This window comes from Pezoporus wallicus, unplaced genomic scaffold (genome assembly GCF_028554395.1).
Source record: "Pezoporus wallicus isolate ANWC-B61680 ecotype Strahan unplaced genomic scaffold, APGP_CSIRO_Pwel_v1 contig_13865, whole genome shotgun sequence".
Lineage (NCBI taxonomy): Eukaryota > Metazoa > Chordata > Aves > Psittaciformes > Psittacidae > Pezoporus > Pezoporus wallicus.
Genome location: NW_026640128.1, coordinates 82,169 through 103,711, shown reverse-complemented (window position 1 = coordinate 103,711; position 21,543 = coordinate 82,169). Strand labels below are relative to the sequence as shown.

Here is a 21,543-nt window from a genome sequence, read left to right as displayed (position 1 = left end):
GTGTGTGCGTGCGTACGGCGCTTTCTGATCTCTGCTGTTTGCGACGGGCATTGTCCCAGCCCCCCCCCCCCCCCCCCCCATTTCTGACTCTGCCTTTCTGTACTGCTGGACATTTTAATAAAGTTTTTTAACAGTTGAGCAGCCCCATCCCTGGCAGTGTTCGAGGCCAGGTTGGACACAGGGGCTTGGAGCAAGCTGCTCCAGTGGATGGGGTCCCTGCCCGGGGCAGGGGTTGGAGCTGGAGGAGCTTTAATGTCCCTTGCAACCCAAACCATTCCATGACTGTCCCAGGGCTCGTTTTCCAGCCCCACCGCTGCCTCACAGAGACGGTGATGGATGTTTCAGGGCGCTGAATGCTGCCTGCATTAACCGCAGGTGCTGCCCCCACCCTGGCTGCCATCCGTCAGCGTGTGATGACCACTGCCCCTGGTTCCCATTGTCCTCTCCCAGGGATCGTGGTGGCTGGGAGGGGCACATCCCCGTGGCTATGTATTCTATCAGAGCTGGCAGTCAGTAACGGTGATGAATGGGCTGTGCTCAGCGGGGCCGGGCATGGGGGAAGCCCCCAGCCCCCTCTGGCATGGAGGACCTTGGGGTCCCTACCCATGCTCTGCCATCCCCAGGGTGGCTCCTGGTTGCTGCCAGCACTGGGATGCTCCAGGGTAGCTCTGCTGATCCCTTGGATCCAGTCCCGATAAAAGACAAGGGATGCTGTTGGGATGCTCCAGCTGGGATGCTCCAAACATGCCCAGCTCTGGCACAGCAGGGCCAGGGTCTCTGAGCAGGGAGGGACTATACGGGCATAGCCAAGGTTCCCTTGCACCCGCGATGCCGCTCGAGGGTGGCACCAGCGAAGGACACACGCGAGCCCGGCTCAGCTCTCCAAAGCGGCCGAAGCTTTTATTTCATCTACGTCCAGCTCACGAGCGCCAGGGCTGCAGGAAGCCTCGAGCCGGGGCGCAGGGCACGGAGCCCACCCAGCACCTCCCCGCTCCCACCTCTGCTGCTGCACGGAGCCAAGCACTGAGGAGCTGCCCGAGGCCCAGGCCGAGGTGTGCACTGAGCTGCAGGGGCTGCGGGTGCCCCCGGCGACCCACGCTGCATGAAGCCAAGCCCAGTGCCCCCCATCCCCTGCGGGGACGGACTGGTGCGACGGTGCTGGTTGCATCTCCCGGGGGGTTCAGTGCTGCATAGCCCCAGGGACAGCGCGGAGCTGGGGACGGTGGACATGAGGATGAGGACACTGTGGGGCTCTAGCCTGCTTTGCTCTGGATGGGCCTTTAGCACATGCAATGCACTGATTGACAAGCAAGAGCTGCGATGAGCTGGGAGCCAGCCCTGGGTCCAAGCGCAGGCTCCTGGCTGGGTCAATGAAGCTGCTCCCCTCCCGCTGCCTCAGTTTCCCCAAGTGTCACCAGGCTTCGTGCGCAGCCCGCGGTGCAGCTCCTGCACCGGTAGCGCGTGGACACCTCTCCCAGTCCAACACAGGAGCTGCCTGCAGCTCCCCACGCTGCGGGGCAGCAGCACCAGGGAGCCCAACACATAGAGACGGGGTTGTCCTGGCCAAAAGGTTGGGGCGCTCCCGCAGAGGGTGACCCTCACACACGGTTGGGGTGCCCCCCCCCACCCAGCGCCTTCTCCGGAGCAGCCTCCCCGGCCTTTTTAAAGCAATAAACCCCAAAAAGCTTGTACTTCTTGTCGGGGAAGCCCAGGTTGCGCACGCCGGGCTCCCGGCCGCCGCAGCGTGCCCGCGGGTTGACGATGGGGTAGCGGATGCTGCCGTCCTCCAGCCAGCCCGCCTCGCAGCGGTCCAGCAGCTGGATCTTCCAGGCAGCGTAGAGCTGGCCCACCTTGGCCACGGCCGCCCCGTTGTTCTTGCAGGCCTGCACCGCCTCGGCGTAGCTCAGCTTGCGGTACGTCTTCAAGAAGTACACTTTGCCTAGGGGGGACAGGCACAGAGCAGAGGTTGCTGGGGATGGGGACATCCTGTATGTGGTCCGGCACCGGCATCCAGTGGGCTGGGATGGAGCAGGGATGGGGGCTGTAGACCTTTCCCCAGTGTGTGTTTTGGAGGGGAGCAGCCGGCTGGGCTCTGGGCAGATTTATGGGATCTCCTTGTGGTGATTACACCTACGATTTATTCTGCTGTCACCACTGAACCAACAGCGGCGGAGCCCCCGCGGCCCTGCCAGCAAGGAGGAATCCACACAGCCCCGCAGCCAGGCCGGCTCCCATCTGTCTTGCCAGGCCCTGGCCTCATCCATCACCCCTGCTGTTTGCTGCTGCAGTTCCCTCCGCCCCCTGCTCCTGCCCAGAAGAGATGGGTTTTGCTAAGAGCACAAAGGCAACAGGGACAAATCGTGGTCCTTGCTGGGGGATCCCAGCACTGAACCCCCACTTGATATGTGGGGTTCTCCAAGGAAGGCACATACAGCTGCACCCTTCTCTCATCCAGAGCTGAACCACCATGGGAAACCCCCCCCATCCCACCCAGCCAAATCAGGGAGCTGGGTGCTCCGTGCCTCAGTTTCCCCTCGGTTACCATTGAGGTTGGAGGTGAAGCAGAAGGCATCATAGTGCTCGCTCTCCTTGTGCCGGTACCCGTAGTTTCGGACCCCCACCGGCGTATCCTTGCGGCCGCACTCCTCCCGTGGCCGGGAGATGGGATACTGCACGGAGCCGTCCTCCAGCCAGCCGGCGTTGCACCAGTCCATGCCCTCCAGCCAGGCCTGGTGCAACTGATCGTGTGAGGCCAGGATCCCATCCTGCTCCAGGCACGCCTGCTGGGCCTCATGGAAGTTCAGTGTGTAGCGGCCCAGGCGTGGGTGGTAGGGGAAGATCACGCCTGGAGGGACAGAGAGGAGGGGCTGGGGTACAGGGGGGGTGTCCTCCACCTCATTTTGAGCCGGTGGATGGGGTCATCAGCATGAGCTGGAGGGGAACAGGGGCTGGTGCTGAGGGCTGGAGCCAGGGGAGGAGAGCTGCCGTCATCTCTGCTTGGGGAGTTTGGGTGCTCCAGGCTTTGCTCAGGAACCCCAAACCCTCCACTTGGCAACTGCAGGGACCTCTATGGCACCCCAGGGCTCCATGAGCTGCTGCCTGGGGACCTGGAGACATCAGCAGTACCTGCACAGGGCCCAGCCAAGCCCCAGCATCCCCAGAGCAAGCCCATACTGGCCAGAGCAGCGCTACTGCACCTCCTGAGCCCCCATAAAAGAGTTTTCCTGCTTCCCCAGCCACAGCAGCCCAACCCAGCAACGCTGCTGCCACAACCTGGTCTGTCCTGGTGCTTTACGAGGCCGCACCACTATCTATCTCCAGCATTTATTAGCTGCCAGCCCGTAAACCTGGAGCAACAATAAAAGCCAATAACAAGCAATAAACCACGGCACACGCCAGGAAAAACAACCGGCCGTAAAGCAGGACCGAGCCCAGCACCGGGAACCACGTCCTGGCCAAGCTTCATCCCTGCTGTAGCAGCATCGGTACCTTCGAGGTCCAGCTTGACCATGCCGGCGTCGTCCTCCAGCTCGTTGGTGACCTCGCACTCGTAGCGGCCGTAGTCTTGCAGGGTGACGTTGCGGATGATGAGCGAGGCATCGCCGAAGCCGTCCTCCTGCAGCGCCGTGCGGCCGCGGTAGCTGCCGAACGCCCGCCGCGCCTTGCCCAGCGCCACGAACACGTCCACGAAGGCCATGGGCTCCGTCACCTTGGTCCACTTGAGGCGGATCTCGGCCGGGTCGTGCGCAGACACATCGTAGTGGTAGCGGCAGGGCAGGATGATGGTGCCACCCCGGTGGGTCACCACCTTCCCTGGCGCTGTTTGCACCACCACGGCCCCGCTCTCACCCTCTGCAAGGGACACTGAGCTCAGGCGTGTCCCTGTCCCCAAGCCTGATGCTGCCTCCAGCCCAGGCAGGACCCACAGTGGGGACAAGGAAGGCTGGGGGTAATTTAAGCAGGAATTTCCCTCCTTTGGGGGCTTTGCAAACCCCGAGGAGGGTTGGGTGGCTCCTGCCCAGGGCAAGAGGGACACAAGGAAGCCTTTTAGTGCATATTAGACCCAACAGCTTGATGGCTGCAGGACGGTCCCCTCCATCCCATCGTGGGGGTGCAGCCCAGCTCGCTCCTGCACATCCCCATCCCCACTCACCCATGACATGGACCACCTTCTTCCGTCCCCGGGCGCTGGGCACCGTATCAGAGGCGAGGACGCAGGTGAGGAGCAGCAGAGCTGCGGGGAGAGCAGCCCAGGGGCTTCGGGGACACATCTGGGAGTAGAGCAGAGCCCCTCAGCACCCACCGGTCCCCCGGGTGAGTGCGTGAGCAAACAGAGCCCCGGCTTCAGCAGCGATGCTGGTCCCCAGCGCACACCCCTTGTGGGGAAGCTCCTGGCCCCGTCTCCCACCCCACCCACCCCGAGCAGAGGGGGGTGACCGGCAGCGCCGGGTCCTGCTCTGAGCATCCCCGGTGCGCAGGGACCCCCGTGCCCGGCGGCCTGAACTCCGCTTCACCCGCTCGGTTACAGCCGGGATGAATATTTCATGGCAGGCGCTCGGGGCTGGATCTCCTGAGTTATTTATGTCGGCGCTGGCACATCTGGAAACTGAACTGATGGCGCTGGAGTGGCTGCGGTGGATGGAGCCCCCCGGCAGCATCCCCCCTTCCCTAGGGCAGCCATGGAAACATGTGCTGGAGCCCCCCAGCTCCTGGGGGCTGAGACACCCCCCCACAACCCACCCCCGCACTGCAGACTTGGTGGATGAGCCCCCAGTTCTCACGGGGTGCCCCAAATCCCAGCCGGGCTGTGGGTCCCCCTCACCGTGGGAATGATCCCCCCCGGAGCGCAGTGGGGCTGGGGAAGGGGAGCCAGGGCCTGGCTGTGGGGCAGGGGGAGGGAGGCGGCTCCCCGGGGGTCCCGGTGCGCGGTTGGGAGCAGGGGGAGCGGGGCAGCCCCGGCGCTGCCGCCGCGGTGCGGTGTTGCAGTGCGGGACACTGCGGCGGCAGCCCCGGGGCTGCGGGACGCCGGTGCCCGGGGTCGGGCATCGCAGCGCCCGGGGTGGGGGGAAACCGGCCCGGCCCCAGGCAGCTGCCCCCGCCCGGGGTCCCGGTACCCGCGGGTCCTCCCCGGCTCCTCGCAGCCCCCTGCACTCACCGTGTCTCTGCGGGCGCCGGTGTCCACCCGCGGGAGGGGCCCGCCCGCAGGAGCGCTCCGGTACCGCCGGCGCTGCCGGTGCGGCTCCGCGCAGGGGGCGGCACCGGGAGCTCGGCCCGGCCCTGCCCCGGCTCCCGGAGCTGCGCAGGGCCGCCGGCTCGCCAAGGTCACCGGTGCCCCGGTACCGCCGGTGCCCCCGGCCCGGGATGCGAGGGGAGCCCGTGGGGTGGAAGGAGTTTTACCCCGTAATTTCCCATCCAAGGGCAGCGCGGAGCCACCGCCAGCACCCACCTTTGTACCCCCCTCGTGTACCCCCACCCGTGTGCACCCCCAGACTCACACCCCCCAAACCCACCCTGAGCCCCTCCAGAGAGGGCGGCAGGGACACCCCCCCCCAACCCCTGCACCCCAAAGAGCAGGGGGGGGCCAAGTCCGGCAGCTCCTCCGTGCCCCTCGGGTGGGTGACACGGGGGGTCCAATGCGGTGCTGCTGCCACTGGCCCGGGGGTGACAGCCCCAGCCACAGCAGGGACACCGGCGCAGAGGCCGAACCTTCGCTCCTTTATTGTGTAAACAGTGTTTTCCTGGCAGTCCTCACTCCCGTGTCCTGCTGGGGTGCGACGGGGCCCCCCCAGCTCCCGCAGCCCCCCACCAGCGGGACCCCTTCAAGCCCGGGCAAGGGCAGGGCTGCGGCTGCAGCAGTGGCCCTGCAGAGCACCTCGGGGTCCTCCCGGTGCAGCCCACAGCGTTAGGGGATGCAGGGGGGCTGGGAGCATCCCTGGGGACACCTCTGCCAGGTGGGTCTCACCGCAGGCTGCTCCGGTGCCACTGCAGGAGAAGGGGGCCGGCAGCAGCCCCCGGGGCGGGCAGGACGGGTCACTGGTGCTTCTTGCCCCCGTGCAGGCTGGCAGAGGTGGCGGGCAGGAAGAAGGCAGGGCTGCGCAGGCAGCGCAGGGCCAGGAGCTGCGGCCCCAGTGCGTAGAGGACGTTGGTGAGGAGGAAGCTCCACCAGACATCCTCAGGGGTCTGGTAGGGGAAGGGCGTGCGGCTGTGCAGTGAGGAGCCCACGTGGGAGAACTGAGCCTGGGGATACAGGGCAGCAGTGGCACAGGGTGGGTGACAGCACCAAAGGGCGCTGAGCAGGAGCACACCCAGCACATCCTATCTATAGACCTGCCGGCTCGCTCCAGCCTATTTCTGTCAAGCTAATCCCCGGCTCCATTAAGATCCACCGAGGCCAAAGCAATTACCCGGCAGCGATGGTGGGAGCTGCTCCACATCAGCTGCGGGTGTGGAGCTGTTCCCCCAAGCTCTGGCCTTGCTCTGGTCTGGTGGGGACTGAAACCCAGCCCAGGGGTCCCACCATGGTCCCCCCTTGCAGCCCTCACCTGCGCCACGGCACCAGCAAACACGAGGCTCCAGTCGGGCAGCCAGGAGCAGCCAGGCAGCACCAGCCCGTAGATGCAGAGGCAGAAGAAGGGGAGGACGTAGAACATAGAGATCAGCATCTAGGGGACACACGGAGAGGGTCACCCCATCCCCAGTGCCACCGGGGGGACTCCAGCCCTGCCTGGACCCTGCTCACCTGCACTTTGGGGTAGGCGACGGGGTCCCGCAGGTACGGCTCGTGCTGGTAGATGTACTCGAAGCACGAATCAGCGGGGCAGTCCAGAACCACCTGAGGAGGCGGACAGTGGCAGATGCACCCTCCCCTGGACCCTCACGGCCCCTTTGGGACCCCCATGCAGGGACCCAGCACTCACCATCCCCCTGAAGAAGGTGAATGCAGCGATGAGGAGCAGGACCAGGACCAGCCCCATGTCCTGGGGCCGCTGGTACAGGCGCTTGCGCTGCTCCTCTGCCACCTGGGAGAGGGAAAACGCCCTGGGTTTGGTCCCACACCCTGTGGTCCAGCTCTGGCACAGGGATAAGGGTGATGGCTCCCAGTGCAGCTCCCCACTGAGCTCCTGCCCCAGCTCCCAGCTCACCTTCTCGGGGCTGAGGCATGGCAGGGCCTTGGGCTGCTGGAAGAGCCTCACCCCAGCCCAGATGGGGATGAGGATGTAGGGCAGGTTGAGCAGGAAGACAGGGCTAAGGTCAGAGCTGTATTTCCCTGGGGAAGGAGAGCACAGGATGGGCACAGCACGGTATCGATACCTGCTGCTTGCCTCCAGCTCAGCACCTTCCTCCTCTGCCTGCAGGCAAGTGTCTGGGAGCCAACCCACTGGACAAACAGGGCATGGAAGCAGCCTGGATGGAGCAGAGCCCCGCTCCGCACCCCTGTACCTATGAGGTTCCCAAGCAGGAAGACGATGATGCTCATCATCAGAGAGCCCAGCCAGAAGAGACCCAGGTTCCTGTAGTTCCTTCTGCAGAGACATCAGGATTAGACACCTCTGATCACCCCCTCGCAACATCCCTTCCGAGATCCTCCAACCCCTGGGAGCCCCTCCGGGCTCTGGATCCATGAGGACACCATGCAGGCACTGGAGCCACTTTGCCTCCCTGCTCACCTCTGGCCGATGGCCGCCATCATGGCGAGGTAGAGCCCGTAGTGGATGACTCCATCCCAGTAACAGATCATGATCCCGTGCGCCGTGCGCAGGTAGGGCTCACCCTGCCCATTGGGAGATAACGGATCATACGGGATGGGGCCGAGCACCTTCTCAAGCCCCCTCCCCATGATGCTGTCCTTGCATCGCCCCTCTGTGGCAGGAGCAGCTTCGGGAGCAGGAGCAGCTTCTGTGTGCGGGTGAGGTGGTACCTCTCTGACGTAGACCTCCATGAAGCCAGAGATGAAGCCATCCTCCTCCAGCGAGATGATCAGGTCGACGACGGAGGTGAAGGAGAACACCACAAACACTGCGGGAAATGAGCCAGCTCTGAGCAGACCCCACGGCACTTCCCAAATCCCACATCTGCGCTCCCTGCAGGCACGGGATCAGTCCCCACACCCGGGGCGGGGGGGGAACACTCACCGCAGAACAGGGGGTCCTGGAAGTGGCTCCCCCCGCTTACAAAGAAGATGATGGAGAAGAGGCCGGCAGACACCAGCAGCCCCGTCAGCACCAGCGCCAGCGGGCTCCTGCGGGACAGCAGGGTGGGCTCCAGCAGCAGGGCACAGCCAGGGGGTGAAGCCCTGTTTTTCCCAGTGCAGGTGAAAACACCTTTGCCCCCCCAGTTTTGAGAGGCGTCCACCAGAGCAGGAGGAACGGCAGGATCAGACCCTGGCGCTGCCCGTCCCCTGCAGCAGGGCAATGGCTCCTTCCCAGGCATGGGTGGGAAGGGGCTGCCTCGCCAAGGCTCCTGTGCCCCCACTGTGGTCCTCCCTCTCTAGGCTGCGGCAATGGGCCACTGTGTAAGAGACTGGGGAACTTGATTATAAACTGCATCAGTAACGAGATGCTGAACCTGGGTCCTAAAAGAGTGAAGAGGTTGTAGGGAAGTCGCCCCTGAGCTTGCTGCATCCCCTGCAGGAGCTGGAGGAGCTGCAGCTCTGCTCTAGCCAATGCCTCAGCTGTGAAACATGGAAAGCATCCCAGTGTTTTCACTCAAGCCTTTAACCCTGTTACCAAAGGAAAAGGCCAAGCAGTGGCTGATGGTCTGCTTACAGGCGGCTGTGACAACACCCAGCTCCTGGTTGCCTTGTGCTGCTGGAATTGCTCTTCCTGGGCCGGAGGAGGTGAGCGCAGGACCCCGTGCCAGGGCCAGGAGGGGTGACACAGCAGCACCGAGCGAGGGCTGAGCTTGTCCTCAAGCATCCAACCAAGAGATGGGCTTGAAACTCCACTCAAACCGATGCAATAGCTGAGGCGTCCCCTCCTCAGCGCATTGTTACTACTGCATCAGTAGTAACACAGGATGATTCGTTCCAATACAGGTGCTGCAGTGGGGCAGCCCAACGCTGGGCTCCTCTGGGCACTGTGTTTGATGGGGCTCGAGGCACAGCAACACGCGTTGGCACGCACCGGGCTACCCCACACGTACCAGCACCTTGGGGTGCTCAGGGCACCCAGCTCCCCCTGGCAGGCTGAGGGGCTTGGAGGCCACCATCGCCCATCCCACAGCAGGGACTGATGAAAGTCATCCCCCTGAGATGCAGGAGAATGCCACAGGCCTCGGTTTGGGGGGAGCAGCATTCCCACATGGATGTGGTTTTATCCGGTTCTACTGCGGATTTCATAGCGATGGATCCCGGAGAGCTGGGCTGCAGCACTGCAGTGCCACATGGGATGGAGGGGAAAGAGGAGGCCAAAAATACAGGAATGAAAATTGGGAGATCATTAAGTAAAGTTTATCGGGTGGCCAGGAAAGTCCCGGCTCTGGGATGAAGAGAGATTTGGCTAAAAGCCCTTCCTGCTGCTAAAGCTACAGCAGAATTGAGCTATAAAAAGAAATGTATAATGAACGGGAAAAGGAGGGTGAAGGGGCCTGGCAGGAACGAGAGGATAGAAAGTGTGGAAAAGGGATGGAAGAACACAAGAAGAAAACCCAGAGTTCCTGAGACATGAGACAGGGAAGCAGAGAAAAGCAAAGACTCTGAATGCGGATGGACATAGAAGGGAAATCAAACATGTTAGGGATTGGTGGGAGCAGACCCCGGCTCCGGCTGTGCCACATGAGGATGTGCTGGGATCCTGTGTGGGATGTGGGGAGGGGATGCAGGATGGGGATGTGCTGAGCACCCAGGACACGTCACTCAAACCCAGAGTGGGGCTGTTATCAGCAGGGTGACAGCAGCGGTGATGGGGCCAGCCTGGGCGGTGGCATCAGCCAAGACACCAGGAGGGTCACTTCTGGGGGGCAGAGCAGAGTTCAGAGGGGACCCAGCGCCCGGTGTTGGAGGTCTTATCCCTGTGACCTGGAGCCAGGTAGCTGGAAAGGATGCTCCTCAATCACAGAGGTGATCAGCACCGTGATCCCCCAGAACTGGGGCTACCATTGAGCCCCATTGTGCTCCAGGGTGTGCAGTGAGCCTGAGCGACCCCTGGTAATGTGATTTCAGAGCCATAAAGGCAGTCAGGAACCACGTCAGCAACCTCCAGCCTGCAGCAGCCTTCCAGGGGCACCAGGATGTACCCCCCCCCCCCCAGCACCCTGCCCTGCACCCTGCTGCCCCCCCTCCGGGGCCGGATGGGACCCAGCGGCGGGTCCTGGTGGGATGGCTCCGGCCAGCCTCGGGCAGAGCCTGGACCCAGCGCCCAGGCCAGGACCCGCACCCAGAGCCCCGAGCGCTGTCCCCAGCCCGCACTCACTCTGCCAGGGCGGCCGCGCCGTTGATGCCGAAGGCCACCGGGATGGCGAGCAGGGAAGGGGCGAGCGCGCCCGGCGCTGCCGGGAGCTGCATCCCCGGCCCGGCCACCGCTGCCGCCCGCAGCCCGCGGACTTCGGCCCCGGTGCCGGCGGAGGCAGCGCCCTTAAAGCGGCAGAGCCGGCGGGAGGGAGGCTGAGGGGTTCCGCGGGGAGTGGGAGAACACACGCGAACCCCTGCACATGCGGGGGAAACGGGGCTAAGGGCGGGGGGGAAGATAAAGCAGCGCTGCCATGGGGCCAGGCTGAGAGAGCTGGGCTGGGGCAGCCTGGAGAAGAGAAGGCTCCTGAAGGGGAGACCTGAGAGCAGCTCCAGTGCCTGAAGGGGCTGCAGGAAACCTGGAGAGGGGCTTGGGACAAGGGATGTAGGGACAGGCCAAGGGGAATGGCTTGAACCTGCCAGAGGGGAGACTGAGATGAGCTCTTAGGCAGAAGCTCTTCCCTGTGAGGGTGCTGAGGCGCTGGCACAGGGTGCCCAGAGAAGCTGTGGCTGCCCCATCCCTGGCAGTGTTCAAGGCCAGGCTGCACACGGGCTTGGAGCAACCTCCAAGGTGTCCCTGCCCGTGGCAGGGGCTTGGACTTGAGTGAGCTTTAAGGTCTCTTCCAACACAAACCAGTTTACAACTCTATGACAAAACCTCCCAAGAAGAGGCTTTGCTGGGGAGTGTGGTTTTCCTTCTTTTTTCTCAATTCATTCTAAAATGTGAAGGACTTAGAAGATCTGGGAGGACACACATCTTCAGCTCTCTGAGAGGAAGACAGGGGAAATGAAGCAAATGCAAGCCAACACTTCATCCTTGCTTTTAATAAAGGATTGAAGGGAGAAGGAGCCCAGCATTCTGCTGACTTGCTCTTCTCCTGCTCTGGTCAAACTGCTCCACCTGCCCCCAGCCCATAGTGAGACCTGGGCACACACTTCACCACTTCCATAGTACTTTGCAGTCCCCCACAGCAGCCACTCAACATTTCCCCTTCTTCACAACACCTTCACAAATGTGTCACTGCTTTGCCCTCTTGCTTAAGAGTCCCAGGGCTGAACTGGCTGCTCTGCACTTTGCCCTGGGCTTGTTCATCATTCCTCTGTGCAGGAGGAACTCAAACACTCCCTGTGAGCCTCGTCAGCCCCTCACTGACAAGGAAAAGCTCGCTGGGTGCTGTTCCTGCAGCCTATGGTGCCTGAGAGCAAAGGGATCTCAGCGCCAAGCCAGGGTTTGTAGCTGAGAAAACACCCACCAGCCCCACAGTGCCCAAAGAGCAGCACAAGACCCCGTGGAACAGGAAAAAGGGGTGAAAGCAGGGAAGATGGGGTAACTTACAGGTTGTCTCCAACACTGCATCTCCTACAAGCATTGCATGAGACACGCTGCTCTTGCAACAGCGGCTCAGAGCATCGCAGCAACCCAGCCCCACGTCCGCTGGAAAGGGATGAGATCTTGGGAAGCTCTTCCCTGTGAGGGTGCTGAGGCGCTGGCACAGGGTGCCTAGAGAAGCTGTGGCTGCCCCATCCCTGGCAGTGTTCAAGGGCAGGTTGGACACCGGGGCTTGGAGCAAGCTGCTCCAGTGGAAGGGGTCCCTGCCCGTGGCAGGGGTTGGAGCTGGAGGAGCTTTAAGGTCCCTTCAACCCAAACCACCCTGATTCTAAATCAGCTTTTGCCAACACAACATCAACAAAGCACACAGGGAATCACTGTAGTATCAGACTGGCTTTAAAGACCCGATCAGCAACAGCAGCCAAAACCAAACCACAACAGGGCAAAACCAAACAGTGCTATGTCCTAACCTCCCAGGGAAGCATTTGTCACAGTGACCTCAATCACCTGAGCAGAAGCTGAGCCCCCCCTCAGACCTGCCAGGTTTTGTTATCTCCATTTCCCAATCTCCCATGCTCGCACTCAGCCCCAGCACAACCTCCCCGTGCACCCACTGTAGCAGCGCCCCTGGCTCTGGGTGTGCACGAGGGCCTCACTCACTTGGATTCTCCCCAAATGAAACCCTCCTGAATCGACTGTTTCAAAGGGTTTTATTGAAAGCCAAATGCTTGGCTCCATGTTGGTAAGAAAAGTTAACAAAAGGGACGCACACACCAAGTATTTGGATGGAAGGAAAACAAAGGCAGAAGAAACCAAACCAATCAATCTCACATTGGTTTAAGATGCTTGGAAGGAAAAAGGTGCAGGACAGTCCCTCAGCCTATGAAAACTCACAGTAAGAGCAACTACTCCCAAAAATTCAGTGATTAAAACTAAGGAACAAATGAGTTTTATTTTATTTACAGACTGAATGAAGAAAATTTATATCTGTAAAGAGGTTTCTTATGACAACAGAATCCAAATGGCCTTTGCCAAGCTGTGGCTGAAGGCTTGATTCTTCAGCACCCTGAGCCACAGGAAGTTGTAGCAAGTCTCTTGGTTTGCAAGTCTTTTGGGGTGAACTTAGTGTTCAAGAGACCAAGAAGCCATCACCTCTGAAGAACTTGCCCCCACATCCCTCAAGCCTTGTAGCCACACTTCACACCAATCCCCACCTTGTCTTTCACAGGCCAGAGGTAAACCAACTAGACACTGGTTTTGCAATGTCAGGTGAAGGTCAGACTATACTTCTGGCTTCATGACAGCATCAGAACCCAGTTCTTCAGTGAACAATAGCCTGACTTGAACAACAGCCCCAAAACCTGGGGTGGAGATAGCCCCTTGTACTTGTCATTAACAACCCAACCAAACAACCTAGAGCAGCACAAGCTGCACATCTGAACAGTAGAGGATCTGCAGGGTCACATGAAATGCACTCCCTGTAACATGGCACTGAGCTAAACACAAATGAAGTCCCTGAACTACTTACTAGTATCTTTGGTGCTACCCTTCCCTGTCAGCAGGGCACCATGTGAAGATCTGTTCTCACCTGCTCTGTTCTCCTCCCCAAGCACCACCCAGGCCTTGTTATGACACGGCTGCCGTGACACTCAAGGGGGCTCTTCTGGGTGACAGATGGTATCATGACTTCGAAAAGTTTTACAATATTAGCAAATAAGAGACTGATAATGCAGTTTTATAACATTTCACAGAAAAAATTACACTTGGATTTGAAAACACGCTGTCCCCCAAAAGCATTCTCAGTAGTAAGGTCGTCGCGGGTTGTTCTGTGGGGAAGAAGAGAGAAATGAATCAAAACTGCTGTCTTCACAGAACAATGAGCATCTGAGCTTAATTACCTGAAAAAGCCACTGAAACGTGACATTTCTGACAGTGGAACCTGAGCTTTGCCCATCACAAATTATAAATGGAGCTTTCAAGGTGTGCTGGCATGCGGAATGGACGAGGCCAGTGCAAATGGAGCAGCCTTTTGCAACCAGGAAAACAATTATCCAAAAGAACCCATGGACAAGCCCCCGTATGCTCTGTGCTCAGCATTTATACTTGGTATGCACCAGATAAAACTCAACCCATAGGCTTTTGTGTTTAAAAATAAAGTGATGGCAAAGAAAACTGCGCATCCGTGGCTGTTTTGGTAGCGATAATGTGATTCAGCATGAGAGCAGAATCAAAAGAGAAACTTTCACAGCATTTGCTCTCTTGGCTAAGTGCTAGAAACACCCCCACCCTTACGAGACACACACAGAAGCCTCAGTGGGTTTGTCACTGTGCCTGCTCTCGTTTTGGGACCACCTTACCAATGGATTTGGTCGGAAGCGGTAGGCGAGCATCATTCGCTTACGGAACGCTTGGTACTCATCATCCTCCTTGGTGAGCTCAGCAGGACGATCGATGCCAAAACCAGCTCCATCCACAGTAGCAGTTCCCCTGTTTGGAAGGAGGGAACAAAGACATGACAGATCACCTTCCTCTTCCTCAGGAAGGCCTGCTGCCTCTTGTCGGCAGAGCTGGAGGACAGGCATCAGGGAGCACTGGGCATCGTCACGCAGAGCGCGCTGCATCAAGACAGATAGCTAATACTGAGCAGCTTATTGCATTTGCCATGTTGCTACACTGCCCTTCTGAATCAATGATGCTTGCTGTTGTTAGATGGAAGCAGGAGTATCAACATATATTTGCTTAACCTTTTACAGCTGGAAGAGAAATAGCATCTGTGGTTTGGATGCCTCCCTGCTGAACACTGCTCTGCCCGGCAGACTCACCTTTGGCAATCAGATGCTTCCATTTGTACCTCACTGAGTGGAGGCACACAGATCTGTTAAATGTACCTGCCTTTTATTCCTCCAGAAGCAGCAGCAATGCCTCTTCCTCTGCAGCAGCACCCTCCTACCAGTTCTAGGAGCATCAGAGATGATAGAACCCAAGCAAAGCACAAACCTTCTCCAAGCCTGTGATGGACAGACTCTGTTGTCCCTCTGTTTGGAAGCCTTGCTGGTTTGATTACAGCAATCTCTTACCACAGAACTTCTCTGACCCAATAAGCATTTTGCCAAAGAGATCTTCTTGCTAGAGAGGAGCAGAACTGCTTTGCAGAGAGACTTTCCATCATGCAGTAAACAAACAACTGCTATTTCTAAAAGGACTTAATGCTAAAAAACCTAATTCAGAGAACTTCCTGCCCCCAATATTGGGTTTTGAAGTTCAGCATATGTTACCAACAGATGAGCTACCTAAAAAGAGCTGCTCATCTATTCTTGGATAGAACTCATTATGCTTGGTTATATACAAAGTGTGATCAAATCAGAAAACTTCTGTACTAAAGAGTGACGTCAAGGCAGTTGCATGATCTCACACAAAGCTCTGATCTGGACTGAAGCATCTTTCAAGCACAGGTCCAGCAGCAGCATCCTTTCACCCACAGTACACCAGGAACTAACCAGCAGGGACCAACTGTGCTTCAGATGCAAAAGGCACGTTCTTGAATATATTTACTGAGATAAATTTATGACTTTAAAGACATGATTTAATCCTCGCACGTCCTGGGAGAGGGGAGGTGTGGACAAGTCTTACCTTCATTTTATAACTGGGGAGACAGCACCTCCCAGAAGAGCTCAGCATGCAAATTGAGATTAGAATCAAAACACTCTTAGCTCAGATCATTGCTCCTGCCTGAGATAAAGTAACAAACCCAAGCACTGGGGGGGGGAACAACCCCAGAGAAATCAGAAAGCATTTTTCTCCTTTGCTGCAAGGATTCCATATTCTGCTCCAGTGATGAATTACACTCACATTCACTGCAGCTGCTTCCAGTAGGCCAGGGAAGGCGCATCAATTACCACCCAAGAGGAAAGGACTAAATCAACAGTAGAAGGACTCTGCTTACTTGCTGACTGGGTTTTTAATCCCCTGTCCATCCAAACCGAGTCCATCGCCTTCCTTCCAGCCCATCTTTATTAGCATTTGATAACCTATGTTTTCCACAGTAAGTTTGAACTCCTTGTATTCGGAATAATCTGGCTCCCGTCCTTCCTGCAGAGGCACAAAAGGAACTGTAGGTTATTCTTTTCTCTTTGTGGGGCAGAGGAAGGGAAAACCAGCTTCAGCTACTCCAAGTTAGGATGGCTCTGGCAAGCAATTAATAACTAACACCATTCCCTGGGATTCCAGCTCTGCACCACCACAGAGAAGGAAGCAGGCAAATGATAAAGCACTGCCCAACACCAGAACAATCTGCAAGAAGCAGGGAATGCTACTGTGAGATTAAGAAGAGAAATATTTAGCTCCCAAATTCAAAGTTGCTCCCTGGCTCACGCTTCAGATACAGTTCTTATTTAAGCCAGGATCTCCAGGGAACGTCAGACCCCATGCTGGCAACACGGAAACAGCAAGACGGATGTGCCAGCATCAAGAAGTCCTACAGTTTAGGAAGAATTGGCAGGTACTGAAGTGCTTTGCATAAGCTTTTTGTAGATTTTGTATTTTCACTTTACTGCACTTATCTAGATAAGAATTCACATTTTCCTTGCTTGGCATCAGCAACCACTTGTCTGAAACAGGATCAGCCAAACCATGGTGAGTCCAAGAGGCTGGTCTGCAACTGCAGCTAACCCTCAAATCCTGTCCCAATAGTCTGCTCTCTGCTTTGCTACTGCAATTTACCCCTTGTTTCCTCCACAAGGAACAGAGCTCCTAGAGTAAGGGCAGAAGTACCTCAAGGCTGTGAGGGAGCTAAGCGCTGTGACAAAAGGCTAAGCACACTTGAGACCTATCCCTCCCTTCTCAGGACAATGTGAAGTGCTGCCACTGGTCTGAATTTGGCTGTTTCACCTTCAGTGCCTTGAACGTCTCCATGAACTTCTCCAGCTCGTCAGGTGGAAGAAAGTCTCCGATGAAATGTTTCCCTCTGCCCATCTGGGTCAGCTGCTCAGCCCACTCTGCCCAAGAGAAGAGAAACCAGCAATGAGACAGTGTTCTGACTTTGAATTTCAGCGGGTTTGTGAAGCATAAAGCCTCACAGCAACCCATGGTGATTATCTCCACTCAAAAGGCAGGGAAGCCACAGCAGAGCACTGAAAAGTGACCCTGCAACTCCCATGCCAACAATGTGACCTCAGACATCCCCCTCTGGAGGCCTCTGTGCAACCACAGAGTGAGCAAGATGTTTGCATGGCAGCTGCCTACACACCTCGTGTCTTATCCATCTCCATGCGCCGAAGCTGGTGCTCCCATGTTCCCAGCTCACTGTCCACCTCTTCATCACTGTCATAGTCATACTGGTGCTCCTGGATTGCCTTTTCCCACATCATCTGCATATCCTGCATGGCTTGCTTGTGCTTCATGATCATATCATACATCTGCTGCATCTAGAGGAAGAGAAGCAACAGTGCGCTCAATAAGACCCCCACTGCAGGCAGCAGAGTGCCAGGGGCACACAGAGCTCTGCAGCAGAGCCTGCACCCACCCCAGCTGCCCTACACACAGAGGTTACGACAACTACAAATCCCCACAGGCAACGAGTGCTGTTGCTTGATCTGAGCCACTCACTTCTCAGATCAAACAGGAGCATTATGTATTATGTACTGGTTGCTCCAACAGAGGCACCTAGATGTTAACACTGAGGACTGCTCCCATCTCCTCATCGCCCCACAGCTTAAACACCACCCCCACGTTCTGGCAAAAGCCAATTCTGCTCCGATTCCCCCCAAAACTCTAAGTCTCCACTCCCCTCCTCCCCACTGCTGGAGCAATATATAACCAGCTGCAGATGTGACACAAGAGACCTTATAGATCTGGGGGTTTAGTTTGGTAGGACAGCAATTGGTTGGCTTCATTCATATTCCCCAAAGTCCTCTCCTGTTTCTGCTGACTGCAGCATCACGATTCTTTGGCATTCAGCACAAATCCTAGAGATTTATTTGTGGGCCCCAGTGAAGTTTCTTTGCTGTCTCCACTTCCACTCTCCCATCTAAGCCAGTCATGCTGCAACACAGTATGAATTTGGAAATCATTTCAGGGTATTACCTCCTGCTGCTCCTTCAGCTGTTTCTTCTGGGCTTCAGAGAGCTCCGTCACACCCACCAAACCAACTGGTTTCCCTTTTTCATAACCAAGACCCTTGAGGTCCTGAACTGTAATAAGCACATGTTAAAAGACTTTCAGAAATGAGACAGCCATTGAGAGCAGTGAACCCACAGCTGAAGAGCCCTCCAGGAAGGTTTGCATTCATTCCATGGTTTCAGCACTGACTGAAGAACAAGCACCTGGCAGGACGTAGAAACCACAGGAGCAAGAATGGTCACAGATCATTCAACTCAGCATTTCCTCACCCTGGTCCAGGCCTCTCCTCAGACTGTGTCTCACATCCTCGTGGTCACACTGCACGGCAGTCTGCTACACCATCCTTCAAGAACTATCCATTCCCCTCAAAAGGCTTCCTGGTGAAGCCCAGGCTTTTAAAGGGTGCTATTAGTTACTCAGCATGAAGTCACCAGCAGACCTGAGCCTGTCAGTGTATTGCCCAACCTGTGCACCAAGTGTCTGCTGATTCCTATGTAAACAGCAACTTTATTCCAACTGAAAAGCAAATGAGCACACCAGAACACAGACCTGAGCATTGTGCTGCTTTTGGGAGCTGCTGTTCCCCAAGGGAATTTTAGCTTCTGATCTACAGGCCCACAAGCTGCATTGCCAGGGATGCTGCCCCTGCTTTCAAGGAGGGGGCATTTGGCATTTCTACTTGACAATCCCACTGATGTATCCTCCTTTTTCTGCAGTATCCCCTTTTGGATGCTCCTCCTTTGGAATGGTTTTTGCCGGTTTATCAGATAAGCCCTGAAATTAGACATTAACATTACCTGGGCAGGGCACCTATGGGTTTAAAATGATCACAGGGCACTTGGAGTTCAAATGACAAGGGAAGGGAAGGGGGGAGGGGGCGGGGGGCAAGGGGGAGAAGGAAACTTATTTGGAATTGCAGCACCATGAAGGAAAGTAATAGAAACACTGCTGGGGCTGCAAGAGATTTATCATGAAGATTGCCTTGCAAAGTTGGTTCAGCTCTATCCAGCAATGCTGGCAGCTTCCCTCTACAGCACCTCAGAGCCAAGGTCCCAACAATAAAATTTTTAAGGGATTAAAAGAAGACAAACCCACACTAGAAAGGGTGCTGCATTTTTCAGTACAAGGCAAGGATATCTTCCTACTAATGCCTGCAAAAGTCTCCATCTGAGTGTAAGTCCAGACTATAATTAAATGATGCTTCATTACTTATTCATCATCTATTAATTATGAAGCCTGATAATAGTAAGATCATTGTTCATGACACCAAATGTCTACACAATATGGTAATGAGGCCCCAGGGGTCAGCAGCTCCCTTCCTCTCACTGGCACTCTGGGCAATTGATCAGAGCACTCTCCCTTCATGCTTTGGGCTGAGGACTCCAGGATGGGGAAGCAGCTTCCTTAACTCCAGGCTCCCAAGCAGAGCAGAAACCAGCACATCCACCCTCCCTCCCGCAGCTACAGCCTCTGCACATTCACACCAGAGCTGGGAGTCAACTCTGCAGAAAGAGTTATGTAAAACACTGCAAGAGGTTTTCCAAGGGGAGAGAAGCAAGAAGCTGGGTTATGCTGGGCTTGGTGCTGGGATAGGCACTTCCAGCTCCCAAGAAATAAGAACAACTAGGAAAAGAAACCTTTCTATTGTTGCTAAACAACCCGATTTGTGTCTGGGAGAGCACTGAGGTTTGGAAACAGTTTTATGAACACGCTATGCCTATGGCACGTAAAGAATCTGGCCCCAAATGTTACGTGAGACTAGGGCACTTCAGCATCAGCCCCAGTCAAAGATTCACCCCCTGAGTCAAGGCAGGGGAAACCTTCCTCTGAATGCACTGAGGAAGAGTCTCTGCCCTTCACAGAGGTCAGGAGCTCCCTGGCTAAGCTCTGAACTGCATAAACACACAGGCTAAGAGCCAGGCATGGCTCTAGAGGCCCCAGGAGGTGCTACCTTAACCCAGCATATATATAACCCCCTTAAAGGAGAAAGGTGGGACTGGAGCATCTTCTTTTCCTTCCCAGAAAGCATATGCCATTGCTCCTTCGTGTGCTAAAACTACATCTGGTTTCTCTGACTGCTCTGGTGCTTTCTGCTGAGAGATGATGAAAGTCACTGCAGAAATTCAGCTCTGGGAGGTATTTTTGGAGGCTGGGCCCAAAGCAGCACAACACTGGCAAAGGTGACAGAAAAAGCAAAGCTCTACCCCAAGATAGAAAAGTCTCTTTGTAAATAAGATCAGTCAGTGAATTTGCATACAAATAGATAAGATTTAGAAGTTCCTTCCACTGGGCTAGCACAGGCAAACGCTGTGTGATAAGAAGTTGCTTCCCAGTCTCATGTTCAGCAGGCCTGGGAAAAATACATTTGTTTCCCTGGAATGACATCAGCTTTGCCTCCAGGGTTAATGGTGCAGTCTATCTGCAGCATTGGCAGGAGGCTACCTGAAGGTTTATCCCTTCCCCACATGCCGGAAAAGGAGCTTGTTACAAGAGCAGTGAACGTCCTTTAAGGACAGCAGGAGAAATCCCAATACAGAAGTGCCTCATTTCTTGCTTCACAGCCTGAAGATCTCACTCAATTAAAACTAATCAGACCCAAAGCAATCCAGTATTAGCTTTCACAGAGTTCTAATGACAGCCTGTAATTTCCCATTAGTCCAGAGTTCCCTAATTCCAGTATCTCTGCTCTGTTCCGCTTTGCAGCTGTGTTAGTCCCTGCAGGATGTATGCAGTTAAGGGTTTTGATATCAATAAGAGAAGCCTTGTTTCTGTGCAGAAGGGCCACACTTTCTCCTCTAATGATACTGATTTATTACTAAAAGTAGATGGGAAAAGAATCAGAAAAGTTCTCCACTCAACCCCAAACTCTTGCTAAGCATAACGGATTAAAGATGTAGAGTCTGAGGTACCAAAGCATCCTGTGCAACTCTAACCTTCCACAGGACCAGAGGGGTCATTGGAACTCCAGGTTGAAGATACTAATTCTAAAAAAGGGAAAAGTTCATATGAGCTGATAAAAACCAAACCCTTCCCCCTGCAGAGCACAAGCACCATGCTAAGGGTTGGTTTGGTCTGCCTGGCAAATCTGTTGCTGTCCCTTTCTTCTACTTGACAAAAAGCCCTGAAGAAAGTGAGCCTGAACACAAGTATGTCCTGTCTAATGAAGGGGAGGCTGAAAGAGCCAGGGGAGATTTCAGCAGGCAGCATGCTGAAATGAGCACACAGACACCCCTGCATCCCCCCACTGCAGCAGGGGGTATAAAGACAGAACCTGAGGCTTGCTTCAATAGCACCTGCCCAGCTACACCGTGGAAGCTTCATTATTGCCTGCAAAACAAGTACTCTAGAGGTACAAGCAGCAATTCAAGGTCAAATGAATCCCTCCAGGTTGGTATCTTGTCCTGTACCTACGAGAGGTATAGCCAAGACTTCTTTATAGGGCTGTGATCAGAAGAACCACATAGGAACTTCATCTCCATCTGAAGTGCTGGATTAGGAGATGGAGCCCTTCCTTCCCTCCTGCCCTCGGCAGAGCCACAGACATCACAGCACATACCCTACACCTTACCCAAGCCTAACGGTCAAAGATATGAAGGGCTGAGCAGTTACCTCTCCAAAACCCAGCCAAAGCAGAAGACCCACACACTTGCTG

At 56.1% G+C, this 21,543-nt stretch overlaps 2 protein-coding genes across 5 annotated transcripts in view; both read right to left on the bottom strand.

Annotated features, from left to right (window-relative positions):
* Positions 1-1,162: 1,162 nt before the first annotated feature.
* Positions 1,163-10,545, bottom strand: LOC130603608 (hyaluronan and proteoglycan link protein 4-like). 4 transcript variants are annotated; one of them, XM_057417457.1, is made up of 13 exons: positions 10,410-10,545; positions 8,133-8,239; positions 7,919-8,016; positions 7,668-7,771; positions 7,441-7,523; positions 7,143-7,267; positions 6,918-7,019; positions 6,740-6,832; positions 6,543-6,662; positions 4,154-4,271; positions 3,490-3,852; positions 2,543-2,845; positions 1,163-1,939 (listed from the first exon to the last, which is right to left on the bottom strand). In XM_057417457.1, exons 1-13 carry the CDS (start codon positions 10,499-10,501, stop codon positions 1,599-1,601), a joined length of 2,049 nt encoding a protein of 682 aa, XP_057273440.1. In that variant the 5' UTR covers positions 10,502-10,545; the 3' UTR covers positions 1,163-1,598. The 4 variants fall into 4 exon arrangements, with proteins under 4 accessions (XP_057273440.1, XP_057273441.1, XP_057273443.1 ...); XM_057417458.1 differs by having other exon boundaries at positions 8,133-8,236; XM_057417459.1 differs by lacking the exons at positions 1,163-1,939; positions 2,543-2,845; positions 3,490-3,852; positions 4,154-4,271 and adding an exon at positions 5,890-6,237.
* Positions 10,546-12,467: 1,922 nt separating this feature from the next.
* The window catches only part of SUGP1 (SURP and G-patch domain containing 1), a 17,482-nt gene continuing 8,406 nt past the window's right edge, over positions 12,468-21,543 (bottom strand). The window contains exons 8-13 of the mRNA XM_057417474.1: positions 17,856-17,962; positions 17,020-17,197; positions 16,662-16,768; positions 15,718-15,863; positions 14,132-14,261; positions 12,468-13,600 (exon numbers count right to left, since the gene is read on the bottom strand). Of these exons, the coding sequence (XP_057273457.1) occupies positions 13,574-13,600; positions 14,132-14,261; positions 15,718-15,863; positions 16,662-16,768; positions 17,020-17,197; positions 17,856-17,962 (695 nt within the window). The 3' untranslated portion in view covers positions 12,468-13,573. The remainder of the gene's footprint in view (positions 13,601-14,131; positions 14,262-15,717; positions 15,864-16,661; positions 16,769-17,019; positions 17,198-17,855; positions 17,963-21,543) is intronic.

Bases quoted from the DNA above. Each gene is read 5' to 3' on its own strand.
- LOC130603608 (XM_057417457.1), bottom strand. From the start codon at position 10,501: ATGCAGCTCCCGGCAGCGCCGGGCGCGCTCGCCCCTTCCCTGCTCGCC. The intron at 7,524-7,667 runs GTGAGCAGGGAG...ATGTCTCTGCAG, and splicing joins ATGGCGGCCATCGGCCAGAG to AAGGAACTACAGGAACCTGG. The intron at 6,833-6,917 runs GTGAGTGCTGGG...CCGCCTCCTCAG, and splicing joins TCACCTTCTTCAGGGGGATG to GTGGTTCTGGACTGCCCCGC.